The 12,682-nt window shown below is 44.3% G+C and overlaps 1 protein-coding gene and 1 pseudogene across 1 annotated transcript; both read right to left on the bottom strand.

Moving 5' to 3' along the window:
* SOWAHA (sosondowah ankyrin repeat domain family member A) lies at positions 1–3,599 on the bottom strand. Its single transcript, XM_027970697.2, has one exon. It carries the CDS (start codon positions 3,189–3,191, stop codon positions 1,500–1,502), a length of 1,692 nt encoding a protein of 563 aa, XP_027826498.1. The 5' UTR covers positions 3,192–3,599; the 3' UTR covers positions 1–1,499.
* A 2,967-nt stretch (positions 3,600–6,566) lies between these two features.
* On the bottom strand, positions 6,567–7,803 carry LOC101120918 (pyruvate dehydrogenase E1 component subunit beta, mitochondrial-like; annotated as a pseudogene).
* Between the last annotated feature and the right edge of the window lie 4,879 nt (positions 7,804–12,682).

Raw genomic sequence — 12,682 nt, 5'->3', positions numbered from 1 at the left:
CAAAGTGGGAAAATGTTTATTTCATTGGTTAAATCAAAACACTCCAGGAAGGACTGCCTTAAATAATTTTCAGAGGCCTCACTGGTACATATACGGGAGGGGAGCCCCAGTACCCTGGTCACAAAAACTATTTGGTATAACTAATCACATGCAAACCCAATTTGCAAAAGCAGAGCATTATTACAATATGATATTTTAAAAAAAGATTGGTTGAGCAAATAGACTCCATATCTTTAAAATGGGGAAAGAGCCATTTTAATCACGCTGGGTTGAACCTGAGAAATCCTGGCAATACTTAAAACCTTCTCAATTACAAATAGGAGCAAAGATACAGGTGAATTAAGCTACCCCTCTCTAAGGTCGCTGAGCAAGGAGACTTTGCATTTGGTATTTTGAAATAAGTTGTTTGCTTTCAGATGGCTTTTTAAAATGGCTACCACATAAGTTTTGCTTGTATAGAACTTTCTTATAAAATAGTTGCTCCTTAATTGTATCTGTTACTAGTTAACCAGTTATTTTTCTGGTGTTAGGCTATGACATTTTTTTTTCTTTGAATATTCACCTACTGCAGTGAAAGCCTCAGCCAGATTTGAAAGCCATAGATTCAGAAACATGGCACAATGGTGCAATTCACAAATCAAATTTTAAAAAGTTAAATATTCATGCCATATCAAAGTAGCCAGCGACCAGTGACAAAGATACATTTCACCATAAAGACAACCACAAATTAAAAGTATTGGCCAAAAATGTCTCTTTTCTCTCATTGTTAAATCACTTTTACTCCCAAGATGCACTTGTTTTCTAATATTTAGCATTCACAGTATAACTGAAATTAATTACATTCACAATGGTCACTTTCTGTGTTCAAGATTGGCATCTTGATTGCTTAAAATGAGGTAGATAACCATTCAAGGGTTTTGTTGGTTGGGACTAAATTTCTTTATATCTTGATCGTTTTTTTCTTTTTAAATAGAATTGCAAAATATTTAGCAAAAGATTGAACATGTCTGAGCATTTTGGAAAAATATAATTTCAAGAGGTTATTTTATGAAAGTTGTTTTACCTCATTTCAACTTAAAAACAGAATAAAAGCATCAAATTACAAATGCACTGCATATCTTAAAGCTGACAAATAATCTATCATCACACAAAGCTGTAATTCTGCTTTGGAAGTATATAGATGCAGAGGCATTGGGTTAAATCATTCAGGGGCCAGACCAGCTGCTGCCCCTGAACGTTTGATCCTAATTGCAAATCTCCTCCAAGGTTCAAGCCTGATTTCCAGAGTTCTTCATAGGAGGCTCTCACTGAGATCTTGAATCCCATCTCTGGAGAAAGATTAAGAAGCTGGAGGCAAGGGCCCACTTGGGTAAAACAGGCTGCAGTGAACAAAGCTGAAGACACGATGGAGCCAAAAGTGTTGGACCATGGTCTTGGGCAGGCTTTGACTGTGAGAGGGAGGGGCGATTAGAGCCACCAAGTCGTAACCTTGGGAACCGTCAGGTTGCTGGGGGTAGGCTGGGCACTAGACCAGCCAAGGGCCCCTGAGTGGGTCGACGAGAGATTTCTGAAAAGGCTGGCAGACTGCCGCGGATCTTTGTCTTTTTACGAGGAGCCATGGGCGAGGCTCCCAAGAATTTGCTTAAGGAGCTTGACTTCCTCATGCCTCGAGCCAGATCCTGGAGCATCAGGTCATCAGCCAGGACGCCCAGAAACGCGCTGGTGGTGGAACTGAGGATGGTGGCCGCCACCTGCACGGGGCGCCGGGCCGCAAAACTGCCACTACCACCAGCAGCCCCGTCGGGTTCAGTCGAACCTCGCAGGCCAGGGTCGCCAAGTAGGCGACGCAGAGCATACGAGGCGCCCGACTGCAGGTACTGGTAAGCGCGCCGTCCGCTGTGGTCGCGCACGTGCACCTGCGCGCCCAGCCGGACTACCAAGAGCACGGCCGCATCCTCGTGGCCGTGCAGCGCCGCCAAGTGCAGCGGCGTATAGCCGCCGTGCGAGCGCGCGTTGACGTCGACCCGTGCGCCCCCACGCCGCGCGACCTCCACCAGCTGCTGCACCATCTCGAGGTCGCCGCTCTTAGCGGCCCAGTGCAGGGCCGTGAAACCAGACATGAAGTCGCGTTTGGCTGCCAGGCCGAGGTCGCGCAGCAGCAGCCCGTGCAGCTGGTGGGTCCAGCGGCCCCCAGCCGTCCGCACTAGCCACTCGTGTTCGGCCGGCTCCAGGGGCACGGCGGACGGCGGCGGGGCAGCCGGAGCCTCCTCGGTGTCGGGGCTCAGCAGGCGCGGGCCGGCGCGCGACAGACGCCTCAGGTGAGGGGAGCGGCCGGAGCCCAGACCGAGGCCCAGGCCGGACTCCTCAACCGAGAGCCGCCGCAGCAGCATCGGGGAGCTCCGCGGGCTGGGCTCCTCCGACAGCTGCCTGCGCAGGCCCTGCTCCTCAGCCCGGATCCGCAGCGCCGAGGGGCCGGGGACGCAGCGCACAGGCAGCATGCAGGGCTTCTGTGGCGGAGGGCGCGGAGTGGGTGGTGGTGGCTTCCGAGGCGCAGCTTCCGGGTCTGGCGGTTCTACATGGGGCAAGGGTGCCTCCGACGGCGCCGTGAACGGTGGGGCCACGTCTTCAGAGAGACCCTCAGGGGGCTGGGCCAGCTCGAAGGCTGGAATCTGGGGGTCCGAGGGCACCCCTGACTGCCAGGCCGGGCCTAACAACAGCCCCTGAGTGGTCTCAGAGGCCGGAGCCCCGGCGGTGTCCTGCTGCTCTGATGGCGGGGCCGGGTCCTCAGCCGGTTCCGCCGCCCTCGGTGCCGAGGACGAGGACGGAGCCCCCGAGGCCGCGGTTTCCTCCTGTGAGACAGAAGTGACCTTCGACGGCGGGGCTGGTGCCTCCGGGGCGCTCTGGAAGCAGCAGGGCGGGGGCTCGGGTCCGTCGCGGGACCGCGACTTCTTCCTCAGCACCACGAATTTGACGCCGTCGAGCTCCTTCACCACGGCCACGTTGTTGACGAACTGCTTGAAGCGGTCCCTGCGGGCGGCGCGGCCGCGTGGGTCGCCGGCCTCCAGCAGCGGTTTGAAGCGGCTCAGCAGCTCCGAGTTGCGCACCTTCCCGCCGTTCTCCTGCAGGAAGCCCAGCACCGCCGCCTGGCTCACTCCGGCGGCCGCAGCAGCCGCGGCCGCGGCCAGCGCCATGGTCACTTACCGCCCCGCAAGGGGGGAGCCAGGCCGCCCGCTCCCACCAACTCTGCGGTTCCCGGTTGCTGGGCAAGGTGGACGTCGCGGCGCCGCCGGAGGAGGGAGCCGGGGTTCCGGGAGTCAGGTCCGCCTCGGCCAGTCTCACCTGATCTTGTTCACCGAGGCGTGACGGGCGTGTCCCCGAAGCTGGACCTCGGTCATGCCAGCGCAGCAGGGCCCGGCAGTCTCCTGGAGAAAGGAGCCGGGGGCCGCGGCGCGCGACCCCCGCCGCCGCCCCGCGGGGTCCCCAGTCTTCGGGGTAGGTGTCTGCCTTTACAGTCTGTCCAATGGGCGCCGGACTCCATCCCCCATGCGCGGTGCTCGCCTTACAGGTGACAGCTGCCGCCAGGGCCGCGGTGGGAGTACGGGAGCGGAAATTCTCCACCGCCCCTCCCAACCCGGGAATTAAAGGCACAGTGCCAGGCTTCAGCTCCGCTCCCGGTTGCTAGGTGGGTGTGTTCCCCAGGGATAACGCGGTCGCCCGCCGAAGCAAGGTTTCTTATTCCTTGAAGAAATGTTTAACCACCACAAAATACCGGGCAATTGCTTAAACCAGTAATTTATTCAAAGACCCTCAATGCCTTTTGAATTGTTGATTACAGAAAAATGGCTTCGTGCAACTTGCAGTAGGCACAATTCGCTGTGCGTGGCAATGTATGCCACCCGAGATTTAGAAGAGACGTTTGAAAAAGCAGTTTTCTTATGATGCGATAGTACATTTTCACATCGGGTTTGGGGAATAAAACCACAGGAAAACATAAAGAAGGAAAAATATCACTTAAAATCACCATTAACATTTTTGACTGTTTTTCTTCTCCCTCCCCCTACACATGTGTATACATGTTTATGCTTTAAAATAAGGTAAAATTGGAATCATGCTATGTTTTTAAAAATTCACTTCCTCCACAAATATTTGCTGCGCACCTAGTTTGGGCCAGTACCTTTTCAGATTGTGATACATGGTTTAGAAAGATAGATAAAAACCCCTAATTTAGTGGAGCTCTTGTGGTAGAATGGGGGAAGGTTTTTCTTGTTCAGTTGCTAAGTCGTGTGGGGCTCTTTGTGACCCTTTGGACTGAAGCATGCCAGGCTTCCCTCTTAGGGGATAGTGGGGAGCAACAAAGAGAAGTGTTATGGTGAATCGGCAAATTGTATAATATATTAGAGAAATACTATGGATATTTAAAGTAAAATAAAATACTATGAGTATTTAGAGTAAAATAGAGGGGCAGGTTTGGAGAAGGCAATGGCACCCCACTCCAGCACTCTTGCCTGGAAAATCCCATGGACAGAGGAGCCTGGTGGGCTGCAGTCCATGGGGTCGCTAAGAGTCTGACAGGACTCAGCGACTTCACTTTCACTTTTCACTTTCATGCATTGGATAAGGAAATGGCAACCCACTCCAGTGTTCTTGCCTGGAGAATCCCAGAGACAGGGGAGCCTGGTGGGCTGCTGTCTATGGGGTTGCACAGAGTCGGACATGACTAAAGTGACTTAGCAGCAGAGGGGCAGGTTGAAAGTTTGAACCCTTTATTCAGGATAGGACTCACTATGAGGGCCCTTTAAGGGATTAGAGATTTATGTAGGTAAGTAGAAGAAACTTTCAGCAGAAGAAACAGGGCAGAGGTGTGACCAGTTTTTTAATTTACAAACACAATACTACAAATACATAAAGACACTCTGGTAGTTAAAGAGAGCAAGACTCTCGAATCAAAATCCCACATTTGAGTCCTGTCTCTTCCTTGAGTACTTGCTTGACCTCTCTGTGACTCAATTTTCTTATCTGTGAAGGGAGAAATGGACAGTAATTACACTTATCAAATTGTTGTGAGGATTCTGTGAGAAAGTAAACATAAAGCACTTAGAACAGGCTTGGCCCACAGTAAATATTCAAATTCTTATTAGTAGTATGTTGTTGTTCAGTCGCTCAGTCATATACCACTGTTTGCGACCCCGTGGACTGCAGCATGCCAGGCTTCCCTCTCCTTCACCATCTCCCAGAGCTTGTTCATTGAGTCATTGATGCCATCCAACTACCTCATCCTCTTTGGATGAGATTTGGGCTCCATTTCCTCATTTGAGCTCCAAAATCACTGCAGATGGTGACTGCAGCCATGAAATTAAATGACACTTACTCCTTGGAAGAAAAGTTATGACCAACCTAGACAGCATATTAAAAAGCAGAGGATCTTTTTTAAAGATCTTCCAAATTGTTCTTTCTAGTGGATGAACCAATGGAGATTTTTAGTAATCCCATCCAAATTAATTTCTTGATGGGAGTTTCTATTCCTCAACTTTTCCCATTTTTATTTTGCGAAATTTCATTCTTGAGTATTATTTCTTGTGTTTGTAGCCATCCATCCACTCTTTCAGTTGAAGTGCAGTTGATTTACATTACTCTATTTGCTTTGGGATACAACAGAGTGATTCAATATTTTCATGAAATATATACCATTTAAAGATATTGCAAAATCATGGCTATATTTCTCTCTGCTATATGGTATCCTATTATTTTTCTTACATTATACATAGTGATTTTTATTTCTTAATTACTACTTCAGTCTGGCAATACCCAAAACCAAATCTCCACAGACATCTGTATTCTGAGTTTGTGAATCTTTTTCTGTTTCATTGATAAGTTCATTTGTGTCTTATTTTAGATGGAAATTAAACTGATTTCCTATGGCAGTTTTCTCTCTGTTTCTGACAACCTTGCCTTAAATGAGAATATGTAAATAAATTATCCTGAAAGGAGTGTAATTTTCAGGAATAGTATAACATCGAATGGACTTTTGCACACCTTTAAGCCTGCAGAGTTTCCAGCCTGAAAATGGAACTTTTCCCTATGTTGGTCTGGGCACTTGGGGCGTAGAATTTCCAGCCTGCAATAGGATTTTTTTTTTTTTTTTTTTTTGCAATAGGATTTTCCCTGTATTTCAGCCCAGCTGCAAAAGTCCTGGCCCCAATACAAACTGGGGGACCAAAAAAAAACCACAACAAAACCACACCAGCTTTTGTGAATGGCACACTAGCTTTTGCCAAAAGCAGAAGAAAGGGCTCAGAATTTTTTTTTTTTCCCCGTAGTTAGGAATTCCTTTATTCCTTATCAAAACAATCTTAACAGTAAATGTAGATTAAATGCTTTTAATTTTTGCATATAAGTTATCCTTTTTTGGATATATCTTTCATCAGGACTCTGCCACATTTACACCGTGTTCTTCCAGTGAGAGGGTAAAATTGCACATGAATCTTATTCAAAGAACATGGTACTGTAACAGATCAAAAAAATATGGAACTTAGGAGAGTGGAAAGTTTTACCACAAACACATTTAAACTTCTTCCCAGTAAAAAAAATCTGTTGTTGCTTCAGAGATAACTTTATGAATTAAAAGGTCTTATGGGACAATCCAGATGAAGAGTCAGCAAGTATTTTAAGTAAATTCCAATGACCTGAACTTCAACTCCAAACTAGATATTTAGTGTTTTCTTTATTGCAAATATGATGTCTTTAACCTGAGGTACAGAGTTGTCTTCTAGAATCGTTGCATAAGGCATAGGCACATCGGCACCAGTGACACGAACTGCAGGAGCATCCAGGAAATTGAACGCAGGGCCTTCTATGATCCTGGCACAGATTTCAGCTCCTATTCTGAACTGTGGCCAGCCTCCTTCCACGGTACAAGGTGATTGGTCTTCATGACACTGGCTTCTACTGTTTCAATGTCCATTGGCCTGATGGTTTGCAAATTTGTCTCCTCACATTCAATTCCCTCTGTAGACAGCACTGTTGCAGCTTCTAAGCAGTGGCCCACAGGTCTTGAAAGCAACTATAGTTACGTGTGTTCCTTGCCTTTCTGTTTTGGCTTTTGCAATAGGGATCAGAAAATCTTTTGACTGAGCTTCTGAAGGAAGTTCAAAAGGTATTCCGTACATCAATTCATTCTCCAACACCACCACTGAGTTGTTATCCCTAATGGCTGATTTAATAAACCCTTTTGCATCTGAACTCCAGGGGCTGACCACCTTTAAGCCTGGGCAATCCCCATACCAGGCAGGAAAACTGTGAGTGCTGGGCAGCTACACCTGCTGAGGCGCCATTGGGCTCCCTGAAGACTACGGGCACAGACTGAAGGCCCCCTGACATGTAGCACGTCTTGGCAGCTGAGTTTATGACCTGGTCGATGGCTTGCATAGAGAAACTGAAGGTCATGAATTCACAAATGGGCCATAACCCAGCCATAGCTGCACCTACAGCAATTCCAGCAAAACCCATCTCAGATATGGGAGTATCTATGATCCTCTTATCTCCATATTTCTTCCACAGGCCTCGACTAACCTTATATGCCCCATCGTACTGGGCAACTTCTTCCCCGAGGAGAAATACCTGCTCATCTCTTTCCAGCTCCTCATCCATGCCTTGATTTATAGCCTTACGAACTGTCACCTGCAGTGCAGCCGGCGCGGTCCAAAGGAACAGCCTCCTCAGCAGCCCGGAGACCTGCTCAAGGGGTCTCCGCACCAACATAGCAACCACCGCCATCTTGACCGTGTCCTCTAGCCGCTGCCAAATGCCAGAATTTTCTTACGTTCAGTCCTTCATGGCCCTTAGGCAGAATCCGGATTTGAGAGACTCATGCCACATGTGTCTCTGTTGCTTCCCTATCTCCTGTCACCCTCTATCTTTCTCCATCAGATTTCCTAGATGACTCCTACTTGACCTTTCATATCCACATGACCTCTAGGAAAGAATTCTGGGGTTCCCTTTGGTTCAGGTCTTTCTTCTATTTTCAAAAGCCTGAGGGATCAAAAACTCTCTTAACATTCTAAAGAATTCCCTTCTAAATACTCCAGTTTCTCAGGGTGGGGAAGGACCAAGCTTCCCCCACTCCTTCAGAGTCTTCTGATGGGACCAAGATGTCACTTCCCACCAGAGGGACAAATCAAAATTTTTATCAGATGATCTGCCCCTGATATCAGAGTCAATTTGAGCACTATTTGATCTATATTTTAGCTATAAAACTATGACTACAGAAAGGAAAGATGACTTTTTGACATGGCCATGATATTCTTTAGACTCTGGAGAAAACTGGTTAAAATCAAATTTTTTTTTCTTGGAAACTGCAAAACCAGTTCTTTTTGCATATGTAATTAAAAACAACTAGCTTGTTAAAGGAGAAGGCAATGGCAACCCACTCCAGTACTCTTGCCTGGCAAATCCCATGGATGGAGAAGCCTGGTAGGCTGCAGACTGAAGCGACTTAGCAGCAACAGCAGCAGCAGCTTGTTAAAAGGCCTGCCTAGGGAAAAGCTTGAAGTTAACCCTTTCCATGTTCTTGAAATACACAGCCCACTTTGCCTGAGACCTCAGCCTTGGGCAAATTAGAACTTCAAGCAAAAAAAGGAGGGGGAGAGGGGTCAAAGAAACATTTTAGATCTCAAGTGGAAAATTATGAGATCTCTGTCTGTCTGGATTTATGTATGTCTCCGTGTGTGTCTTTTGACTTTTTTTTTTTTAATATTGCTGAAGTTGTAAATGAGTTATAATTGGCCTAAAGAAAAGTAAGTGCTTACAAATCAGACAATTCTTAATACAAGAGAAATTAACCTAAATAAATTTCAGATTCACATGAACTGGGAAATAATATTAAATATCTAGTATTAATGTTTGTTTGCTAATCTGATATAGACAGGTCTGAGTTGTTAACATAAAGCATAATGTTTTCATTGTGTCTAGGTTTATTATAAATTAAATATTTTAATATTGTTATATATGTTACAAGTTTGTCAGCAAGGAAAGTACTTCGAGTGAAGAAACTTCAAAAAAATACATAAATGAGATATTATGTTTTAGATAAACTATTAAGAATAATAATACTTTAGAAATGTCTGTCTAAAACAGTCTGTCTAGATTTTGGTAACCTGAATTTCTAGAGTTGTGCTAAACTAAGTGATAGAAGTTTATTGAATAGCTATGTCATTTCCAAATAAAATAAGATTTTGAAACATTAATTCAGTTCAGTTTAGTTGCTAAGTCATGTCCAACTCTTTGCAGCACACCAGGCCTCCTTGGTGTCCATCACCAACTTCTGGAGTTTACTCAAACTCATGTCCATTGAGCTGGTGATGCCATCCAACCTCTGTCATCTTTCTCTCCTGCCTTCAATCTTTCCCAGCATCAGGGTCTTTTCAGATGAGTCACTTCTTCACATCAGGTGGCCAAAGTATTGGAGTTTCAGCTTCAGCATCAGTACTTCCAATGAATATTCAGGACTGATCTCCTTTAGGATGGGCTGGTTGGATCTCCTTGCAGTCCAAGGGACTCTCAAGAGTCTTCTCCAACACCACAGTTCAAAAGCATCAATTCTTCTGCGCTCAGCTTTCTTCACAGTCCAACTCTCACATCCATGCGTGACTACTGGTAAAACCATAGCTTTGACTAGATGGACCTTTGTCGGCAAAGTAATGTCTCTGCTTTTTAATATGCTGTCTAGGTTGCTCATAACCTTCCTTCCAAGGAGCAAGCGTCTTTTAATTTCATGGCTGCAATCACCATCTGCAGTGATTTTGGAGCCCCCAAAATAAAGCCTGTCACTGTTTTCACTGTTTCCCCATCTATTTGCCATGAAGTGATGGGACTGGATGCCATGATCTCTGTTTTCTGAATGTTGAGCTTTAAGCCAACTTTTTTACTTTCCTCTTTCACTTTCATCAAGAGGTTCTTTAGTTCTTCACTTTCTGCCATAAGGGTGATATCGCTGCATATCTGAGGTTATTGATATTTCTCCCCTTAGTTTTAATTCCAGCTTGTTCTTTGTTTAGCCCAGCGTTTCTCATAATGTACTCTGCATATAAGTTAAATAAGCAGGGTGACAATATACAGCCTTGACGTACTCCTTTTCCTATTTGGAACCAGTCTGTTGTTCCATGTCCAGTTCTAACTATTGCTTCCTGACCTGCATACAGATTTCTCAAGAGGCAGATCAGGTGGTCTGGTATTCCCATCTCTTTCAGAATTTTTCACAGTTTGTTGTGACCCACACAATCAAAGGCTTTGGCATAGTCAATGAAGCAGAAGTAGATGTTTTTCTGGAACTCTCTTGCTTTTTCTATGATACAGTGGATGTTGGCAATTTGATCTCTGGTTCCTCTGCCTTTTCTAAATCCAGCTTGAACATCTGGAAGTTCACAGTTCACATACTGTTGAAGCCTGGCTTGGAGAATTTTGAGCATTACTTTGCTATCATGTGAGATGAGTGCAATTGTGCAGTAGTTTGAGCATTCTTTGGCATTGTCTTTCATTGGGATTGGAAAGAAAACTGACTTTTTCCAGTGCTGTGGCCACTGCTGAAGTTTCCAAATTTGCTGGCATGTTGAGTGCAGCACTTTCACAGCATCATCTTCCAGGATTTGAAATAGCTCAACTGGAATTTTGTCACCTCCACTAGCTTTGTTTATAGTTATGCTTCCTAAGGCCCACTTAACTTTGCATTCAAGGATGTCTGGCTCTAGGTGAGTGATCATACCATCGTGATTATCTGGGTCATGAAGATCTTTTTTGTATAGTTCTTCTGTGTATTCTTGCCACCTCTTCTTAATATCTTCTGCTTCTGTTAGGTCCATACCATTTCTGTCCTTTATCGAGCCCATCTTTGCATGAAATGTTCCTTTGGTATCTCTAATTTTCTTGATGACCATTATATCTATTACTGTGGGCGAGAATCCCTTAGAAGAAATGGAGTAGTCATCATAGTCAATAAAAGAGTCCAAAATGCAGTACTTGGATGCAGTCTTAAAAACGACAGAATGATCTCTGTTCATTTCCAAGGCAAACCATTCAATATCAAGATAATCCAAGTCTATGCCCCAACCAGTAATGCTGAAGAAGCTGAAGTTGAACGGTTCTATGAAGACCTACAAGACCTTCTAGGATAAACACCAAAAAAAGATGTCCTTTTCATTATAGGGAACTGGAATGCAAAAGTAGGAAGTCAAGAAACACCTGGAGTAACAGGCAAATTTGGTCTTGGAGTACAGAATGAATCAGGCCAAAGGCTAATAGAGTTCTACCAAGAGAATGCACTGGTCATATCAAACACCCTTAGAGATTTTGGACTATTAATGAATAGTGTTTGGTGCCATCCTGAGATATTCTCTATAAGAAAGCAAATTTTTTTTTTTAAATTATCACTGGTATTTATGTTTACCAATCCATAGAATGCTAATATAAAGGTCAGTTCTTGGTTGCTAAAGGAAAGTAGGAAGTGTGTTTTCAGTAAAGAATGTATGAGGAATGAAATTACATTTTATGAAGGGAAATAGAAGTAGGTCTGACTTACAGGTGGCTGTTTCAGGATGGGAGAACAAAGTAATGGGTATAAAAAGTGATAAGAAGGTTTTATAGAAAGTGGACCCCAAGGGAAGAGTTTTGTGCATAAATACAAGTTTTCTTGAGATATTGAAATGCCTTTGGTAATGGATTTTAAGTTTCTTTACCTCTGAAGTGATCTGTTCTATGTTTACCTTTGAAATCTTCTTTGTTACTTTGGCTAAGTGAATATATTTCACAGTGATCTATATGATTCTATCTGACTGAGTGTTACAAACCCTTTTGATATTTATTGACAAAACTTCCTAAATAACTTGACTTCTAGCTAACTTCGGGATGCTTCAGAGGGCCCCTGAGACATCCCAAAGAGGTATTAAACTACCTAGGTTCAGTGGACATGTTAAATTACATGGGAAGTACTGTTGAAGGGGTGATAAATCTCAGGTTATACTGTTATGGTTGATGTTACTAATATAGATATCCTAAAATTATGTGGAATTCATGAAAATCTGATATGTCCTGGTATAATGTTGTCAGTTATAATTCTAGTTATCATGTTAAAGTGTTACAAGTCACAGCAATGACCAGGTTACTTTGTCAATTGCAATTTAATCAGATTTTAAACATGCCTTCTATGGTTTCACTCTGATCCCTTTGCAGGACTACTACTACCTTCAAGGTTTATGGAAAAGGCTTTTCTAAGAGTAACCAATAACCAAATTTTGTTTGTTTGTTCTCTGGTAAACTGGTAACAGACGAGAATTTAGTCTACTCTCTCTGTTAAGAGAACAAAGTTTTCTTAGAGTGAAGCTTTTGATAACAGATTATGAATTTCTTTGCCTTTAAGTGATTTATATTTGTTTTTAAAATCTTTTGTTACTTTGGTAAAGCAAATAAACATTATTTAAGATTATAGTACATGTCGACAAAGCTCATTCTGCTTCTACAAAAAATAAGCCCTCACGGTTAGACTTTTGATATTGTGATGTTCTTAAAACATGGCAACAGTCTGCTCCTAAATCAGGGAATTAAAAATGGGTGAACAATAGCTGTAAATCAAAGAGTCAGGACTATGGGAAATCCAAGATGGCTACTTGGATTTTCCTGGCTCCCCTGACAAACC

Source organism: Ovis aries, chromosome 5, assembly GCF_016772045.2.
Source record: "Ovis aries strain OAR_USU_Benz2616 breed Rambouillet chromosome 5, ARS-UI_Ramb_v3.0, whole genome shotgun sequence".
In the NCBI taxonomy this organism is placed as follows: Eukaryota; Metazoa; Chordata; class Mammalia; order Artiodactyla; family Bovidae; genus Ovis; species Ovis aries.
Note: the sequence above shows the minus strand (reverse complement) of the source record. Positions and strands in the feature narration are given on the sequence as shown.